The sequence below is a fragment of the Oncorhynchus mykiss genome, chromosome 24 (assembly GCF_013265735.2).
Source record: "Oncorhynchus mykiss isolate Arlee chromosome 24, USDA_OmykA_1.1, whole genome shotgun sequence".
NCBI classification, from domain to species: domain Eukaryota; kingdom Metazoa; phylum Chordata; class Actinopteri; order Salmoniformes; family Salmonidae; genus Oncorhynchus; species Oncorhynchus mykiss.
This window is the reverse complement of record NC_048588.1, coordinates 27,023,287-27,043,568: the sequence shown is the minus strand read 5'-3', so window position 1 is coordinate 27,043,568 and position 20,282 is coordinate 27,023,287. Positions and strand designations below refer to the sequence as shown.

General features: G+C 46.0%; 2 protein-coding genes across 8 annotated transcripts in view; both read left to right on the top strand.

Moving 5' to 3' along the window:
• Positions 1-289: 289 nt before the first annotated feature.
• On the top strand, positions 290-15,303 carry LOC110504101 (26S proteasome non-ATPase regulatory subunit 2). The gene is made up of 20 exons (XM_021582921.2): positions 290-506; positions 1,554-1,610; positions 6,848-7,012; positions 7,332-7,453; positions 7,899-8,123; positions 8,355-8,513; positions 9,973-10,117; positions 10,579-10,639; positions 10,748-10,894; positions 11,147-11,253; positions 11,398-11,525; positions 11,710-11,797; positions 11,906-12,170; positions 12,323-12,468; positions 12,717-12,800; positions 12,975-13,143; positions 13,394-13,488; positions 13,587-13,713; positions 14,046-14,164; positions 14,464-15,303. Exons 1-20 carry the CDS (start codon positions 402-404, stop codon positions 14,644-14,646), a joined length of 2,697 nt encoding a protein of 898 aa, XP_021438596.1. The 5' UTR covers positions 290-401; the 3' UTR covers positions 14,647-15,303.
• Positions 15,304-15,762: 459 nt separating this feature from the next.
• The window catches only part of LOC110504100 (eukaryotic translation initiation factor 4 gamma 1), a 72,024-nt gene continuing 67,504 nt past the window's right edge, over positions 15,763-20,282 (top strand). For 4 of the 7 annotated variants that reach the window (XM_036961514.1, XM_036961513.1, XM_036961512.1 and 1 more), the window contains exon 1: positions 15,763-15,843. The gene's annotated coding sequence lies outside the window, so the exon portion shown is untranslated. Of the gene's footprint in view, positions 15,844-15,961; positions 16,170-17,522; positions 17,547-20,282 lie in introns of those variants that run through there. The other 3 variants (XM_036961515.1, XM_036961509.1, XM_036961510.1) reach the window with 3 other exon arrangements.

Below are 20,282 nucleotides of genomic sequence, written 5' to 3'. Positions count from 1 at the left end.
TGGGTCACTCCTCTTTTCAGTTCGCTGAAGACAAGCTTGACCTCTACCCTTTCTGTGGCCCAAGTAACTGAACCCTGACAGAGAACAGATAACTGCAAAAGGCCAACACTATAGTACAACAAAATACATTCTAAATGACAAGTATCTCACAAGCATATTATGAAAATAAAACATCTTATCTATGTTACCCAACTAATTCTGATTCTGCCACGACAGTGTCACCATTGGATAGTCTAAGTGCTGCCATATATCGTCTTGGGGTTAGGTTAGGGATCGGTGCAATATTATTCCTGCATAGCAGGTGGCAGTAGAACACACTTCTTCTCTTGAAGAGAGGAAGCGGTGTACCCGGTCTCCGGTTGTTCAGTGTATCCGTAGCCGAATTCCGTGAAACTGCAACCATGGAGGAGGCAAAAAATAAAGAGAAAAAGCAGTCCGAAAAGACAGAGTTAAAGGAGACTAAGCCCACAGGGAAGGACAAGGATAAAAAAGATGAGCAAGAACTGGTGAGCTGGGACACTTCTCAACATTTTGAACAAGGGAAGCAGAGTAGCGTTTTTGCCTGAGTCACTCACTCACTGCATGTTTGAACAGGCCGAAAGCGTTGTCATTCAAAAGAATAGCGAACTGTTTGAGTCCCCTTTAATGGAAAATTATGACATGGCTGGCTAAGTACGAGATGCCAACAATTACGATTATTATGTCCGACTGAAAGCGAGCTATAAAACTACCTAACGTTAGCATACTTAATGTTGACGTTCGCTTGCTAGCCTAGGGTAACAGTAGCTAGCACAGCCAGCTCCTAACGTTAACTAACAATTGCTAATGACAGGCCAGAAAGTAACTACCGAAATGTAAAATAAAATTTAGCTAAGTATCTAGCTAGCCAAGTTAAAATAATGTAACGTTATCTAGCTAAATAATGTTAGTGTTGCAATGTAAACAACCGTAATCAAAATAGCTAACGTTGGCTCTCTGTTCGCTAATAATGTTAGCTAACTAGCCAACAGTTAGCTACCACAGTACAGTCACAGTTTAGTTATACCAATCTTTGGTATAGACAGTAACGTTAGCTAGCTAGTAGTGACTTTGGAACTGTAGCAACCTGCCTGTGGTTCAGATTGTCTCGTTGAGACAGCGTAGCTAGCTAGATTTGACATAATCAGTGATCTTTGATTGCGAGGTGGCTTTAGTTTGTACGTGTTTGTTTGTTTAGTTAGCTAGTTATTTACATGGAGGGAGTTGTTTAACTTATTAGCGAGTACATTAACAATAGCCCATTTTAAACACCATAACAATGGAGGCAAGGTTACATACATAGTTATCATGGCAACCCTACCATCAGTCGACAATGGTATAGGACCGGTGTACGACAAAATGCTCCCAATATCTAGCTGTTAGCAAATTGCACAACCTTTTATTGCAATAGTTCCCTGTTGGAAGACCTGTTATTTTTTTGACTGTTTACTGTGCAGGGTTCAGTTATTCAATTGCCCAACATTGCATATTGAATCTGTCATACTGTAATGTCAGTTCCTCTTTTCTCTCTCCAGTCTGATGAGGACAAACAGCTGCAAGAAGAGCTGGAGATGATGGTGGAGAGACTTGGTGTGAGTACCACTATTGTTATGGGTGTAAGATGGCACAGTGATGCCATCTGTTGGTAAATGTTCATTACTGCAACTCTTGTGTTTTACCGGGGTGCTTGAGATACCCGGATGTGTTGTGATGTACTGAACAAGACTGGTTACTCGCATCAATGCCTCTGTCTCGTCATTTAGCATTCAAACATGGTGTCAGAGTCGGATAACTAACCATGCTTTCCGCAAATTAGAGTCACCTGCTCTGGTTTACAAACAAATGCTTATTTGTGTAAAATTTCGCCCGGAATTGGCCTTAAGCTAGAGTGAGTTTGCTAGTTAGCTTCAGTGTTGTTAGCACCGGTTAGACATGGCAGCGAACATTCCCCCTCCCGCCGTTATGAAGCTCAGCGGGGATTGGAGCACGAACTGGGATACGTTTAGAGGTGAATGGGAGGACTATGCGCTAGCAACGGGACTTCTGGAAAAGGAAGATGAGGTAGTGGCTGCCACTTTGAGGACTATAATGGGAACTGAATGCCGACACGTATACAAACACAACCTGAACCTAACAGCAGCACAGCAAGGTAACGCTATAGCTATTCTTGATGCTCTTGAACATTACTTTACGCCAGCAAAGAACGTCATCTACGAGCGTTATGTTTTCGGTCGTTGCAAACAGGAGGACGGGGAGTCCATTGACAGCTTTGTCACTAGGTTAAGGGAAAAGGCAGCTACATGTGACTATGGTGCTTTAAGAGATGAACTGATCAGAGATACGATTGTGCTTGGCATAACGGATGAGGGCACCCGCAGACGTTTGCTGAGAGAACGTGACCTGACGCTGGCCTTGGCAGTGGAGACATGCCGTGCAGCAGAGCTTACTGATATACGGATGAGGTCCATGGAGCTAGAAAGGCAACATACGGACAATGTAAATGCTACATTCAGGCAGCCAGTAAAGAAATTCCCCTTTGCCACAGCTAATGCTAATACTACAGCCAACTCTGCAGTAGACAACCCCAATACATGCCGATATTGTGGCATTTCTCATGGACGAGGAAAAGAACACTGCCCAGCCTATGGAAAAATATGCAAATCCTGTGGTACAGCTAATCACTTCGCAAGGGTCTGCATGAAAAGCAAGAGAAAGGAGGGTAAAGTGCACTCCATGGAAACAAACACAGATGAAGGGAACGACAGCACAGAGGATGTATATGCTAGCGAGTGCATAGGGGCAGTGAGGGCAAAAGGACAAAAGTGGTTTGTCACTCTGCTACTTAATAATAAACCACAGCAATGCCAGCTAGATTCAGGGGCCACATGCAACGTTATGAGCCTTAAAGACAAAAGGAGGCTTGCGCCCAGAGACAAACTCACACAGAGTAGCACCAAGCTGAAACTGTATTCAGGCCAGTTCATGACCTCTTTAGGCCTGTTTGTGACAGAGTGTGTTTTACGTGGCCAGAAATACACCCTTGAGTTTGAAATAGTTGAGGCTAGTCAACAGCCATTACTGTCAGGTTCTACATGCGAGCGCCTTGGACTTATTAACTTCACCATCCCAGCTGATCTTAACATTATAGACAAAGTCCAGGCTGGGCCCCTGAGCAAGGAGACACTCCTAAGCAAGTACCATGATGTCTTCAACGCACCGGTCGAGTCAGTTCCTGGGGAAGTCCACTTTGAGTTGGACGCAGAAATCCAGCCTGTCCAGTGTGCACCCCGCAATGTACCAGTGGCCATGAAAGCAGCTACGAAGGCTCAGCTTGACAAATACGAAGCAGATGGCCACATCATATCCGTCACCGAGCCTACGGACTGGATAAGTAATATGGTTATCGTCAAGAAACCAGACAAGCTACGGATATGCATTGATCCTAAACACCTCAACCGGGCTCTGCGACGTTCACATTACATTATGCCCACGTTGGAGGATGTTCTTTACAAGCTCCCAAAGGCCAGAGTCTTCACGCTCGTGGATGCCAGAGATGCCTTTCTGCAGTGCAAGCTCGACGAGCCCAGCAGCTACATGACCACCTTTTGGACACCCTGGGGCAGGAAGAGGTGGTTGAAGCTTCCGTTTGGTGTCTCCGTGGCTCCAGAGGTGTATCAGCGGAAACAGCATGAGCTGTTGATGGGACTTAGTGGCGTGGAACCCATAGCAGATGACATTCTCGTAGTGGGCTGTGGGGACAGTGATGAGGAGGCAGAATGTGACCATGACGCCAAGCTGCTGGCCCTGATGGTCAGATGCAGACAGGTCAAGCTAAGGCTAAGCATAAAAAAGCTTCAGTTTAAAGTGCCAGAGGTCCGCTTTCATGGGCACATCTTGTCCTCCACCGGATTGAAGGCGGATCCTGAAAAAGTGAAGGCTGTCTTGGAAATGCCCCACCCATCTGACGTGAAGGGAGTGCAGCGCTTCGTCGGATTCGTCACCTACCTGGCCAAATTCCTACCGCGGCTCTCTGAAGTGTGTGAGCCACTGAGGAGGCTCATGGACAAGGACACCATCTGGCATTGGCTCCCAAAACATGACGCAGCGGTGAGGGAAATAAAACAACTGGTCACCCAGACACCTGTACTGCGATACTACAATGTGTCAAAACCTGTCACGATTCAGAGTGACTCAAGCCAGTATGGACTTGGCTGTTGCCTCATGCAGGAGGGCCAGCCTGTGGCATTCGCCTCTAGGGCACTCACCCCAACAGAGCAGAACTATGCCCAGATAGAGAAGGAGTGCCTCAGCATTGTGTTTGCATGCCAACGCTTCCACCACTACCTGTACGGGCGCGACAATATTACCGCAGAGACCGATCACAAGCCCCTTATTGCTATATTCAGCAAGCCTCTCCTGAATGCCCCAAAACGACTGCAGAGCATGCTACTGGCCCTACAAAACTACAACCTCAAGGTGGTGTATAAGCCAGGGCCAGAGATGTATGTGAGTGACACGCTCAGCAGGGCTACTGCATCAGGCACTCACACACGCTCCATGCATGAACAACACGCAGTGTGCAGCTTGCAAACAGAGCAAGTGGATGTTGAACACATCAACCAGGCTGACTACCTTAATGTTACGGACCAGCGCTTTATACAAATCAGACAGCACACAGACAGGGACGGGCAACTCCAGGCATTGAGGTCTGTGATTCTGATGGGCTGGCCCGACTGCAGGGAAGAAACTGCTTTAGCCGTCAGGGAATATTGGCCAATCAAAGAGGAGCTCAGTGTTCAAAACGGAGTGATATTCAAGAGTCAGAGAGTCGTTATTCCCCGGTCTCTGCGCCCTGAGATGTTGGCACGCGTGCACTCAAGTCACATAGGAGGTGAGGCCTGTTACAGACAAGCACGTGACACACTGTATTGGCCAGGAATGCAGAGTGAAATTAAAGACTATGTCAGTAAATGCACAATCTGCAATGAATATGCCATTGAGCAACAGAGAGAGACGATGATGTCCCACGAGCTACCGATGCGCCCCTGGCAGATAGTAAGTCTAGATCTCTTCCAGCACAGTGGCAAAGACTTTCTGCTGGTAGTCGATCATTACTCAGACTTTTGGGAGATCGACCTCCTCCCCGACCTCTCAGCAGAGACAACGATCAAACGCTGCAAGGCTCAGTTTGCCCGCTATGGACAGCCAGATAGGGTAATTTCAGACAATGGACCCCAATTCTCAGGAGTTGAGTTCCGAAAATTTGCTGCAGGATGGGAATTCGAGCACGTCACTTCATCACCACGACACCCAAAAGCTAATGGGAAGGCAGAGTCCGCAGTAAAAATCGCAAAGAACCTCTGCAAAAAGGCTCTGCGAGAGGGCAAAGATGCCTGGAAAGCAATCCTGCAGTGGCGCAATACCCCGACAGAAGGCATGGACAGCAGCCCGGCACAGCGCCTCATGGCACGGCGCTTAAAAGCAGCTCTGCCAGTAGCCAGCACTCTCCTGGAGCCATGTGTGGTGACAGACGTGCTGGTGAAGCTACGTCACAGAAGACAGGTCTCCAAGTTAATCTACGACAAATCAGCAAAAGACTTACCTGAGCTCAGGGTGGGTGAAACGGTGCGAATGAAGCCACTACCAGGGGACCGGGCAGGCCTCTGGAGACTCGGATCCTGTGTACAGAAAGTGGCACCACGCTCCTACTTGGTCGAAGTGAATGGATCACTGTACCGTCGTAACAGGGTTGACCTTCGGATTGCTGAGCCAGCACCTACTCAGAACCCTGATGGTCAAAGGGGTCGCATGACAAAAGACAGAACCCCAGCAAGTCACATGGGCCCTGAGGCACTGGGCGAAGAGCCAGGGGATCACAGGTCGGCCGCTCCCTCACCCATCAATTCTCCCCTTAGACATTCAGGTGACACGCCTGTGCGGGAACCCGCAGTCCTCGCAGACAAGCCCCCTGTCTTTTCACGATGCGGGCGTCTGTCCCAGCCACCAAAAAGACTTAATCTGTAGGTTTCCCATCAGGGATTGTTGACAGAGATAAAAGTGAAGAGAATATCAAAATGTGTTGTTGTTCTGGAAAAAAAAAAAAAAAAAAAAAAATACTAAACTGTTCATGTTGGAAATTGTTACTAGGTTTGTTTTGTTAGTGAATTGACACCTCCTGTCCTATTTTATTAAAGGGAAGATGTTATGGGTGTAAGATGGCACAGTGATGCCATCTGTTGGTAAATGTTCATTACTGCAACTCTTGTGTTTTACCGGGGTGCTTGAGATACCCGGATGTGTTGTGATGTACTGAACAAGACTGGTTACTCGCATCAATGCCTCTGTCTCGTCATTTAGCATTCAAACAACTATCACAAGAACTGCCGAATACCACAATAACCACAATGCTTTAGACACTAGGACTATACTGCCCTACCAAGCAAAAAGGCAGTAACTAACTAATTTTCTACCAAATGAGCAATATCATTTTTGCTACATTAAATACATGCTTAATCATGTGAACAAGTATCCTGCCTCTATTGTGTTTAGGAGAAAATGGGGGTCATGTTAGCAGTAACTGCATAAAGTTACTGTGAAAGCAAGGTAAATAAAAGCTATTTTTCCTCAATTCCAAGCTATGAGAAGTTACTTGCTTTTTTGGCTTGGTAGGGCAGTATAGTTTTTTCAATTCTTATGTATTATACAGTACATAAGGCGTTATGTACAGAGTCAGTCATTTACATACACTGCGTGAACTTTGGTAGCTATGCATATGAAACAACTTTCTTTGTACACCCCCCTGCCCCCTTTCTCTCTCACCCACCCACAGGAGACAGACACGTCTCTGTACCGGCCTGCTCTAGAGGAGCTGCGCAGGCAGATCCGCTCCTCCACCACCTCCATGACCTCTGTGCCCAAGCCCCTGAAGTTCCTGCGGCCACATTATGGCAAGCTCAAAGAGATCTACGAGGGCATGGTGCCTGGCGAGAACAAGGTGGGAACACCGATTCTATGTCCTTGCTAAATGGCTAACTGTTCAATGGGGAAAACAGGTGGAAAGAATGGCTTGACTGTCTCAACCACTGTATTGCTTCCTTTCCCTGTCTGCTTTTACTTTATAAACACTGTGCAAAACATTTGGATGGATTTATTTTGCAATGTTACTGGAGATACAGAAAAGAATAACAAGGATAGATACCTAGTATATTGGACATCGAAATTCTGGATGGAACTAGGGATTCATGTTCAGAAGGACCGATCATAACTGTAATTATGGATATGTCTAGCTAACTCATGTCTTCTTGTTTTTGCAGAGTTTCTGTGCGGACGTGGTGTCGGTCTTGGCCATGACAATGAGTGGGGAGCGGGAGTGTCTGAAGTACCGTCTGCTGGGCTCCCAGGAGGAGCTGGCGTCCTGGGGACATGAATACGTCAGGTAGGATACGGGACGCCATTTGAAACGGCTAACACATGGGTGAATCCTACCTTCTACTTAAGTAGAATTTTCACTTTGTCATGCATTGATACCAATGGAAGACTAAGTAAAAATGTGACTTATTTGCCTCATTCATTCCATGCCTGGCAGCAGTAGGCAGTTTGTGTGGTCTGACCTAGGGCTGTGACAATACCAGTATTTAGATTTTTTTTCCATGGCAAAAATTAAAACACGACGCAGACCGATCTGCTGTGTGTAAAATATTGTGTGCTATAGCTTGGAAAATAAATACATGTGACTCTGGATGACAACTTAAGGATGTTTGTTTCTAACATTTGGGCTGTTTTCCTAAAGAAGTTCAATCTTTTATTTTCTTTCAGCGATACTTACGAGTATCGTCCCGGCCCTAGTCTTCTACCCTAAACTCTGGTGTGTTTGTGTGTAGGCACCTGGCGGGCGAGGTGGCCAAGGAGTGGCAGGAGGTTGAGGAGAGTGATAAGACGCAGCAGGAGACTTTGCTGAAGCTGGTGAAGGAGATTGTGCCCTACAACATGGCCCACAACGCTGAGCACGAGGCCTGTGACCTGCTGATGGAGGTCGAGAAGCTGGAGATGTTGGAGCTCTACATAGATGATAATGCATATGCCAAGGTCTGCCTCTACCTCACCAGGTGAGTGGACAACATACACCTTACCATGTGAGGGGCAAACATATATATATATATATATATATATATATATATATATATATATATATCTTCACACACATGTTCAAACACATGTACCACACCGTCTGCCTCAACATTCTTGTAGTGTGCCAACAGCAGCCTGAAGAGACAAAAGGTTGTTCCTCTCATCAGTATTACCTAAACCCTCTGTCATCCTCTCTCTCTCTATGCCAGCTGTGTGAGCTACGTCCCTGAGCCAGAGAACTCTGCCCTGTTGAAGTGTTCCCTTAACATCTTCAGGAAGTTTAACCGTTACCCAGAGGCCCTGAGGCTGGCCCTGATGCTCAACGACGTGGAACTGGTGGAGAACATCTTCACCTCCTGCAAAGACATGTACAGACTGACACAACACACTCACTGCACTCTCACACTTAATTATCTCACAGCAAAACTTTCAAAAGAAGTGCTACCTACAGGTAACTGCCAACATGAAAGAAACACTTGAGTGAATGAGGGCTACAAAGTATACTGAACAAAAATATAAATTCAATACAATTTCATCATTTTTACTGAGTTCATTTAAGGAAGTCAGTCAATTGAAATAAATAAATTAGGCTCTAATCTATTTCACATGACTGGGCAGGGGCGAAGCCATGGGTGGGCTTGGGAGGGAATGGGCCCACCCACTGGAGAGCCAGGCCCAGCCAATCAGAATGAGTTGTTCCCCACAAAAGTGCTTTATTACAGACAGAAATACTCTTCAGTTTCATCAGCTGTCGGGGTGGCTGGTTGTGGAGGTCCTGGGCTGGTGTGGTTATACATGGTCTGCGGTTGTGAGGCCGGTTGGACGTACTGACAAATTCTCTAAAACAACGGAGGTGGCTTATAGTAAAATGGTTAATCTCTGGCAACAACTCTGGTGGACATTCCTGCAGTTAGCATGCCAATTGAACATCTCAAAATTTGAGACATCTGTGGCATTGTGTTGTGATGACTGCACATTTTAATGTCCTTTTATTTTCCCAAGTACAAGGTGCACTTGTGTAATGATCATGCTGTTTAATCAGCTTCCTGATATGCCACGCCTGTCAAGTGAATGGATTATCTTGGCAAAGGAGAAATGCTCACTAACAGGGAAATAAAGACAATTGTGTACAAAAGTTGAAAAATAAGATTGTGCACATGGAACATTTCTGGGATCTTTTATTTCAGGTCATTAAACATGGGACCAACACTTTACATGTTGCGTTTTATGTTTTTGTTCGGTATATATTGAAAGCAGGTGCTTCCACACAGGTGTGGTTCCAAAGTTAATTAAGCAATTAAAACATTTCATCATGCTTAGGGTTGCCTGTTGTTTTGGCTACCATGGCTAGAAGAGAGCTGTGACTTTGAAAGAGGGGTCTGAAAGGAGCATACGGTGTTTAAAGGGGTGTGTGTCTCAGTCATCAGATCTCAACCAATTGAACATTTTATTTGAGATTCTAGAGCGGCGCCTGAGATGGCGTTTTCCACCGCCGTCAACAAAAAAAACTATTTTTTATTTTTGTTGTTGTTGAAGAATGGTGTCGCATCCCTTTTATAAAGTTCCAGACACTTGTCAAATCTAGGCCAAGGCGTATTGAAGCTGTCCTGGCAGCTTGTGGTGGCCTAACTCCCAATTAGAAAACTTTATGTTGGTGTTTCCTTTATTTTAGCAGTTCCCTGTACAACCTATAGTGGTAAACAGTATTTTCTTTCTAATCGTTATTCACATTTTCTACTGACAGTCAATGGGAATGCATTCAGCAGTGTTTTCCATAGTTAATGATGTGCATGAAGAGTTGATGGTTTAGTGGGTGTTTTCCTGTAGTGTGATCCAGAAGGAGATGGCCTTCATGCTGGGCCGACATGGCATGTTCCTGGAGCTCAACGAGGACGTGGAGGACTACGAGGACCTGACGGAGATCATGTCCAACGTCCAGCTCAACAGCAACTTCCTGGCCCTGGCCCGAGAGGTGAGGAGAGAAAGAGGGAAGATGGGTAGACTACTAGAGAGAGTGGAGGGGGTTGTAAGAGTGAGTGTTTAGAGCAGGACTGGGGAGTGGGTCACTGTTGAAGTCAGTGGATGGAGTGTGACTGACAGTGGGGGCTGAGTGTATGTTAGAGAAAAGGTTTTTAGAGTAGGGCTAAGGAGAGGGGAATATGACCTGTAGAGATGAGTTAGGACTGTGCTCTATTTAATATTTTTGAGGGGGAAATGGAGGAGACTTGAAGAAGGTACCAAGAGGAGAGTGAAAGAGTGGGGTAGGGGTCATGTGGGAGAATAATGGTGCATAGAGTGAGAGAACAAATGAGGCTAGAGGATAATGAATGGCTGGTATAGTGAATAAACCAATTAGTGAAAGACATTTAAGCCTGTTAGTGGCTATGACTCAGCACCAGGCAGCCAGTAACGTACTGTTTCCTTTCTTTACAGTTGGACATCATGGAACCCAAAGTCCCAGATGACATCTACAAAACCCACCTGGAGAACAACAGTGAGTTCAGCACCTTCACTTCAGCAGCTCACTAATGTCCTGGTCGTGTTCTATCACACTCCTCTATCCTCATCCTCCTTTTTTATCATGTCATTGTCTGTCTGTCAGGGTTTGGAGGAAGTGGTTCCCAGGTGGACTCTGCTCGTATGAACCTGGCCTCCTCATTTGTCAACGGCTTCGTCAACGCAGGGTTTGGACAGGACAAGCTGCTCACAGACGACGGCAACAAATGGCTGTACAAGAACAAAGACCATGGTGAGGGAAACCACACACACAAAGCCTCACATCCCCGTCTTCAAATGGGCCTCATGGTTCACATTTGTGGGGGTATGACTGGAAATTGGTTCATGTTTGGTGGTTCGACAGTGAGTACCAGTCTCATGAATCTAGGATGCTTAGCGGCAACTTAATGTATCGCCTTCATTGCTAATCCTTAATTTCAAGCATAGTAACAAAAATAATATATTGCTGTTGTGTAAATGTTGCTAATTCTGTGTTTATCTCCAGGTATGCTGAGTGCTGCAGCCTCTCTGGGGATGATCCTGCTGTGGGATGTGGATGGTGGTCTGACACAGATAGACAAGTACCTCTACTCCTCAGAAGACTACATTAAGGTCAGCACACACACTCAGCCTCTTACCAAACACCCTGCATTAAAACCTCCTCACCACAACCTTCACAGCATCCAGAAAAGCCCTAAACATCCTATTCATGTAGATATGTCTCCCCCTCTCTTTCTTTTCTCTCTCTCCCTGTAGTCGGGCGCCCTCCTGGCTTGTGGCATAGTAAACTCTGGGGTGAGGAATGAGTGTGACCCGGCCCTGGCCCTGCTGTCAGACTACGTCCTCCACAACAGCAACGTCATGCGGATAGGAGCCATCTTCGGGTAAGGAGAGAAGGAAATGCGTGTTTAGTCCCAAATCAACCCCTAGCCCCTACTGCATGACACCTCTTGTACATTAAAGATTTGTATTGAGGTTTGTTTAGTCCATTAGCACAGTGTAATCTCTGCCTGTGAAAAGTACTTGTTTAGGTGGGGTTTGACCCTGACCTTTCTCCTCTATCCCCAGCCTGGGCCTGGCATATGCTGGCTCGAACCGTGAGGACGTCCTCTCTCTGCTGCTGCCTGTCATGGTAGACTCCAAGTCCAGCATGGAGGTACTGTGTGTATAGTTCCACAGTTTGTCTTCTTAAGTCTATTACACATCCACACTCATTAAACCCAGCTCACTGTCCCATGTTATGTGTCTTGTCACACACTCTCAGGTGGCAGGTGTGACGGCGCTGGCGTGCGGTATGATCGCGGTGGGCTCGTGCAACGGTGACGTCACCTCCACCATCGTCCAGTCCATCATGGAGAAGAGTGAGCTGGAGCTGAAAGACACATACGCCCGCTGGCTGCCTCTGGGCCTGGGCCTCAACCACCTGGGTAAAGGGGAGGCCATTGAGACCACCCTGGCAGCGCTGCAGGTGGTGCCTGAGCCCTTCCGCAGCTTCGCTAACACGCTGGTGGACGTCTGTGCCTATGCAGGTCAGTCTCATAGCTCCAGAGTTATCATTTTGTCTCCAATTTTCTGTTTAAAAAAAACATTTGATTTACATATTTATTTATACAGGTGATCTCATTGAGATTTACAAGTGATGGCTTTCCTATATTTATCTCTCGGTTTCTCTCCATGCTAGGTTCTGGTAATGTACTGAAGGTGCAGCAGCTGCTCCACATCTGCAGTGAGCACTATGAAGCCAAAGAGAAGGAGGAAGAAAAGGACAAGAAGGATAAGAAGGATAAAGACAAGAAAGAGAGTGCAGCTGACATGGGCTCCCACCAGGTATGCCAGGTGTTTGTTAATAAAGGGGTGTGGGGTAGGTGTGTTGGGCCAGTAACCAAAACGTTGCTGGTTTGAATAGGTGAAAAATCTGTTGGTGGCCTTGAGCAAGGCACCTAACCCTAATTGCTCCTGTAAGTCACTGGATAAGAGTGCCTGCTAAATGACGACAAATGTAAAATACAATCTAATGAGGGGTTTGAATTGAGATTTGATATTGAACTAATCTGCTCTCTGCTTCCCCCTCCCAGGGTGTGGCTGTCCTGGGTATTGCACTCATTGCTATGGGAGAAGAGATTGGCTCAGAGATGGCACTACGGGCATTTGGACACCTGGTCAGAATAACCTCTGTCCTGTTCACTCCATTTGGCTTCAACACATTTTCAGGACATGTTGGGGGTTGATTTAGCCCCTGTCTCTTTGGCTCAATCTAACCATCCTACATCTAACTGTTTTTCTCTTCATCTCTCCATTGTCTTGCCTTCTCTCCATCTCACTCACTCTCCTAGTTGCGGTATGGAGAGCCTACTCTAAGGCGTGCGGTACCTCTGGCCTTGGCCCTGATCTCCGTGTCGAATCCTCGCCTCAACATCCTGGACACACTCAGCAAGTTCTCCCACGATGCTGACCCAGAGGTCTCCCACAACTCCATCTTTGCCATGGGCATGGTAGGCAGTGGTGAGTGGGCCCCAATCAGTCAGTGTCTTCATTATTATATTGAGACGTTCAAAGTTATTTAGATTTGCCTCACTAAGTTATTACAATGTTCCCCTGTAATTATTCCTTGTCCTTGAATAAGAAAAATACCTATAACTGTGAATTCACTGTGCCAGATGACATCAAAGTATGAGACCTTCTCCATTGACTGCGTCTCAAGCTGTGATTGGTTTCCATGACGACTCATGGCTCCATCTCGCTCTCTCTGCAGGAACAAACAATGCCCGCCTGGCTGCCATGCTGAGGCAGCTGGCTCAGTACCATGCCAAAGACCCCAACAACCTCTTTATGGTCCGACTTGCACAGGTGGGTTGCAAAAAGAGGTGCCGCTCTGGCACTCTAACCTACGTGTTAGAGGGGGAGAGTCTGTGTCTCCTAACCCTTGCTCTGTGCCATGTCCACAGGGTCTGACTCACCTGGGTAAAGGGACATTGACACTGTGTCCATACCACAGTGACAGGCAGCTGATGAGTCAGGTGGCTGTGGCAGGACTACTCACTGTCCTAGTCTCCTTCCTTGATGTCAAGAACAGTAAGCCCTTTTCCTCATTACTCTTCACCACTCATTTTATTTGCTTCTTCCCCTCTGTTTTTCCACATCTGTTTGTTTAGGATTGGGGTGAAGTCCATTTGTTGAGTAATTTGAGGAAGTGACCTGAATTTTAATGTATGGATGGAAAATTCCACTTAAAAAAACAACAATTAGCAATTGTTCAACTCCTGAATGCCATTGGCCCTTGCCCAGCTAGTTCCACTACCTTCCTTTCATGTTGGTAGTAAGTCTTCTAAATGCCTTGACCCAGTTCTAAATATTTGTCTGTTTGTGTTGACATCGCCCCCTGCTGTTTCCTGTGTGTGCTGCAGTAATCCTGGGGAAGTCTCATTACGTTCTCTATGGCCTGGTGGCTGCCATGCAGCCCCGTATGCTGGTCACATTCGACGAGGAGCTGAGACCGCTGCCCGTGTCCGTCAGGGTGGGACAGGTAAGGACCGCTGCTCACACTATGCTCTTAATAAGAGCCTGGAGGATTAACTTCATATTCAAAATACAATGCTAGTTGAGGATGTAGCCTAGATGGTGTGATGAAGGCCAAAACGTCAGCACGATGTGATGCTTTGCAAGTGAAATGTACTTGAGATTTTCATTTTAATAATGGTTGAACATCTCCAATGCGAAGTAACGTCTAGATGTGCAAGTGCTTTTCACTCTCAGGATGAAATGCTATAAGATGAAGGCAGAGTGGATTCGACCTCATGGTTTATGTATGTAATTGGTCGATAGGCGGTGGACGTGGTTGGTCAGGCCGGTAAGCCCAAAGCCATCACAGGTTTCCAGACCCACACCACGCCAGTGCTCCTGGCCCATGGAGAGAGGGCAGAGCTGGCCACAGAGGAGTATCTCCCCGTCACCCCCATCCTGGAGGGCTTCGTCATCCTCCGCAAGAACCCCAACTACGATGCTTAGATTGCCCCCTACTGTCCTCCCCTGGTACCCACCCTACTCTCCTTAGTGGTCCCTCATTGGTAGCCCTCCCTGGCTCGTTTACACCTCATGTTTTAGTACTTTATTCCATGTCGGAAAAGAGCCAGGAAGGCCTACCCCTCTTTCTCTTGTCAACAGCTTCTCTCCATCCTGTGAAAATATGGTTGTGTTCTGGGTGGCCAAACTGACTGGAGCAGGGAGTGGAAAATGGGACCTCATTCACTGTTTAAATTTGTTTACTCTTTGATCTAGGATCAGTTCCACATAAATGTATTACGCCATCTCTTTCAGGCTCCACAATAACTGATCTAGGGTCAGCCATCAGGAAGGAAGTGTTCAGCCTCTCCCGGTTTGTGATATTTTTCCCCACTAATTGGTCTTTAGACCAATCACATCAGATATTTTTCAGAGCTGATCTGATTTAGTGAAAAAAAAGATCTGAATTGGGCTGATGAACAACATAAGCTCAGTCTGCATCAATACTACAACCAGTTTCTCTTTCCCCACCCATGATAACCTCCTTTTGTAATTAGAGCATGGAAAATGTGTCTTCATCATCCAGTTTTTTTTATTTTGTTTTGTTACAGTACTGTAAAAAAGGTTAAAATAAAAGTTTCAGATCCACTTGGTGGAGTTGTCTATCACCTGGTCTGTTTGTCATATGAGGGACAAGTTTCTGAAAGATCCGTCATTATTTATGATGCTTTATAACAGCCTGCAGATCTGGACGGCTAATTATGAAACTGGGCAGGGGCAAGGAGGAACTGAGGTGACACTGATCATGAACCCTCACTGCAGCAAAGGTATGAATACTTGCTGGATGTTGCAAACAATGGACACATTTTATTGAACATTTGAAAGGCACATGTAATGAAAGAATGCATATTAAACACATATTTTACACATCTTGATAAACTGTTTAGACTGCACAGTCAAGACTCTGGCTACGCCCATGCAAGTAAATCAACCGGCGAGTTTGTTTTGTGTATATGAATAAGTGTAATATTAAACGAATACTGTACTGCACATTAGTTTGTGGTTCAGTAGTACATCGTTAACTAAAACGTGTAGCTAAAATCACACCGGCGTTCCTGTCACATGACTGTGATTAAACCGGAATTTGACTACCGGCTTCCGGGACAGTCCATTCCGTCCGACTGCGGACTGAAGGAGAGAAAGGTAAATGTTAGGGTTTCCCACTATATTCTTTGCTAGTTCAGAACTGAGAAACCAATTGACAATCAGTATTCATCTGCGCTTTTTAATGGACTTCAAACCCAGTAGATCGATCTGGGGGATAGAGTTGTCGCTTCTTTTCCAGACTGATTTTTCCTCTGCTAGCCCGACCAACCCCCACCCCAAAAAGGGATAGGACACCCCCTTCCTAAGTCTTAGGAGGTTATAAACGTTAGCTTACGAAATAGAATTGACGAAAGCAGAAGGTTTCGACATTTTGAATCACTTTATTAGCTAGCCAATATCCTTCAACATTAAACAAATTTATGGTAAGAATTCTTCTATATGCAGCCGGCTTTGGTATTGATTTGAGGTAGCAAGCTAACTTCAGTTGGATTTGTTAACGTTATGAGAAACGGTCCTATGCTTTTCTCGGTTTGTGGGTGAATGATTGCTTGTTTTCGGTAACCAATGTCCTGCCATATGTTAGTTTATTCTTGAGGAATGGACATTGAACCCAATCGTTAAAGAATTATAGTTGACGTACCGGTAGTTAGCTGGTGCTGGTTAAGGATGCAGCATTTTGTCGCCTTCCAATCCGCATGGCTGTGTTGTAGCCAGTGTTATCTAGCTGTGTGGTGCTTTCTAGACAACTGGGAACTCGGAAAAAGAGGACAAGTCATGACGCCAATGCTCTTCAGGTCGGAAAGTCTTAGCCCTAGAAAGTGTCCGACTGGATGATTGTTCAAAATGGGTATTCTCAGTTGGGTCTCTTTTTTCTTTAGTTCTCTGTCTTGAACACGCCAAAGTAGTTTATTTCCGAGTTCCCAGTTGTTTTGAACGCGGCATATAGTCCACATGTATGTGGCGTGTGTAATTTGACAGAGGGATGTGATATTATGGGATCTCAGTTAACTGAGAATACATACTGTTTGTGTATGGCCAGTGTGGTAGGATCCACATTGGCAAGTTCGGTCCTTGGATCCCATGCGTCATGTTCAGAGGATGACACAGCATGACGAGGATGCTACCCTGTGGTTGAAATGGCACTGATGCTGATCAGTTTACTGGTAGTAGTTGCCACAGACGTTGGTTTCCATCTTTTCATTCTTAATCTTTTCGGTATTTTGGGAGACCGCTTGCTAGCTAAGGAACGCTCAACTTCGTTCACATATATCCGCCTCGATATAAGAGAACGGAGTGGAACGTTCATCACCAACTACTTGCTTGCAATCATATGCACTTTAGGGTTTGCTGTAAGCGTTGACAATCAAACTAAGCTGAAAACAGGCAAATTAGAGAATCTAAATCCGTTAAGAGAATAGAGGAGAACAAGAAGCCGGCTTCTGCGTGTGCACTGTGCCACACTTACTACGCGCGCTAAAGCCTGAAAACCAACCACGTGGTAACTCAAGTTGGCTTGGGAAAGCGCTGGTTGCAACTAGCTAGTTAACACAGCCACAACGTCAGAATTGGCTATATCGTTAAGAAAAATGTAACATCTTAGTTTTTGGTCTTAATTTAAGGCTAGACACGGGGTTAGCACGGTGGTTAGGGTAAATTGTATAAATAGGTGGTGTTTATAACTTTGTGGCTGTGGTAACTAGTGACGACCTAAAAAGCTGTTTGAACAACATGGCACCGCACAGCGTAGCCATCCTACACGCCTTTTCGTTTCACGTTATCGGAACTTGGCAGAACTGAGGGTTTGAAAGTTATCCACTATCCGCAGCCTACATGCATGTAGTTAGCAATATTACTGTGTGTATTGTGACAGTCGTCAGGTCTGCTTTTTTTGTTGTCCTGTGAATTTGTAACTGCTTGTTGTGCGTGAATGAAAAATGACCGGTGTGTGGCTTGTACATTAATGCTAAGAGGATCATGTAGCGTAGGAAATAATTAATTTGGCATTCGCTCAAATGTCGGGCATCCTTGCCAGACAAGTTGTCTTTCTGTTGTAGTAACATCTGCATGAGAGAAGCGATTGCCGATATACGGCGTTTACGGACAAGTGAATTTGGCTGAGAACCTCCGCTCAAAATGGATGCCGATTCAGAGTAGCTCGTGAGCCTTGAGGCAGGCGAGCCATGATCCCAGATGTGCCCCATTATTAGTACTCAACCAAATCCCTTTTGTTTGAATAGCTTTGTCTTTCATGTTGAATTCGTGAGATTGTGATAATCAGTAACCAATAACTGCTTTAGCCTGCCAAGTGTGCCACCATTGTAATTTAGTAATGTAACCATTATTTAACTAGGTAAGTCAGTAAGAACAAATTATTATTTACAATGACAGGCAAACCCAGACGACGCCGGGCCAATTGTGTGATACTGCCTGGATTTGACTGTAGTGATGCCTCTTGCACTGAGATGCAGTGCCTTAGACCACTGTGCCACTTGGGGGTACACACCTGTCTCGTCCTGGGTGAAAAGGGTTAGGAAGTCCTGATGTAGAAAATGAGATCACTCACCTGTGATTTGAATGTTGTTGATAATCCAAATCCAATGTACAGAGAACACTGAAATTAAATTCTGCCCAACAAATGTAAAGTTCTTTATCACATTTGAAATGCTCTCTGGGATGGGATCTGGCTGATGAGTAGTGATAGGAATGAAGTCATTGTAGCAAGAATTGTAGGGCAAGACAGACCACAACAATCCAGAGCTAATTGTCCCCGTAAGGCTTGTTCTATATTAAGCTATGGTTTACATAGAAAAATGATGTGAGTGATGTCTTGTTTCCTTCCTTTCCATCACATACACATTTCTTTGTGTGGCACTGCCATAGGCCTATTGACCTGGCTGATACTGTAAAACTTTAAAGCATGTTAACTCATAGCAGACGTTTCAAAGGTCGTGCAAGCTGGTGTGTTTGTGCCTATCCATCCAGGCAGTACAGTTCCTTTAAAGCCGACTATCACGTATGCTAAATTGTTTGAGAATCGGAGGCTGGCAATTCAATCGTTAAATCAAATCAAATTTATTTATATAGCCCTTCGTACATCAGCTGATATCTCAAAGTGCTGTACAGAAACCCAGCCTAAAACCCCAAACAGCAAGCAATGCAGGTGTAGAAGCACGGTGGCTAGGAAAAACTCCCTAGAAAGGCCAAAACCTAGGAAGAAACCTAGAGGAACCAGGCTATGTGGGGTGGCCAGTCCTCTTCTGGCTGTGCCGGGTGGAGATTATAACAGAACATGGCCAAGATGTTCAAATGTTCATAAATGACCAGCATGGTCGAATAATAGTAAGGCAGAACAGTTGAAACTGGAGCAGCAGCACGGTCAGGTGGACTGGGGACAGCAAGGAGTCATCATGTCAGGTAGTCCTGAGGCATGGTCCTAGGGCTCAGGTCAGTTGAAACTGGAGCAGCAGCACGGCCAGGTGGACTGGGGACAGCAAGGAGTCATCATGTCAGGTAGTCCTGGGGCATGGTCCTCCGAGAGAGAGAAAGAAAGAGAGAAGGAGAGAATTAGAGAACGCACACTTAGATTCACACAGGACACCGAATAGGACAGGAGAAGTACTCCAGATATAACAAACTGACCCTAGCCCCCCGACACATAAACTACTGCAGCATAAATACTGGAGGCTGAGACAGGAGGGGTCAGGAGACACTGTGGCCCCATCCGAGGACACCCCCGGACAGGGCCAAACAGGAAGGATATAACCCCACCCACTTTGCCAAAGCACAGCCCCCACACCACTAGAGGGATATCTTCAACCACCAACTTACCATCCTGAGACAAGGCTGAGTATAGCCCACAAAGACCTCCGCCACGGCACAACCCAAGGGGGGGGGGCAACCCAGACAGGATGACCACATCAGTGAATCAACCCACTCAGGTGACGCACCCCCTCCAGGGACGGCATGAGAGAGCCCCAGTAAGCCAGTGACTCAGCCCCTGTAATAGGGTTAGAGGCAGAGAATCCCAGTGGAAAGAGGGGAACCGGCCAGGCAGAGACAGCAAGGGCGGTTCGTTGCTCCAGAGCCTTTCCGTTCACCTTCCCACTCCTGTGCCAGACTACACTCAATCATATGACCCACTGAAGAGATGAGTCTTCAGTAAAGACTTAAAGGTTGAGACCGAGTTTGCGTCTCTGACATGGGTAGGCAGACCGTTCCATAAAAATGGAGCTCTATAGGAGAAAGCCCTGCCTCCAGCTGTTTGCTTAGAAATTCTAGGGACAATTAGGAGGCCTGCGTCTTGTGACCGTAGCGTACGTGTAGGTATGTACGGCAGGACCAAATCAGAGAGATGGGTAGGAGCAAGCCCATGTAATGCTTTGTAGGTTAGCAGTAAAACCTTGAAATCAGCCCTTGCTTTGACAGGAAGCCAGTGTAGAGAGGCTAGCACTGGAGTAATTTGATCCAATTTTTTGGTTCTAGTCAGGATTCTAGCAGCCGTATTTAGCACTAACTGAAGTTTATTTAGTGCTTTA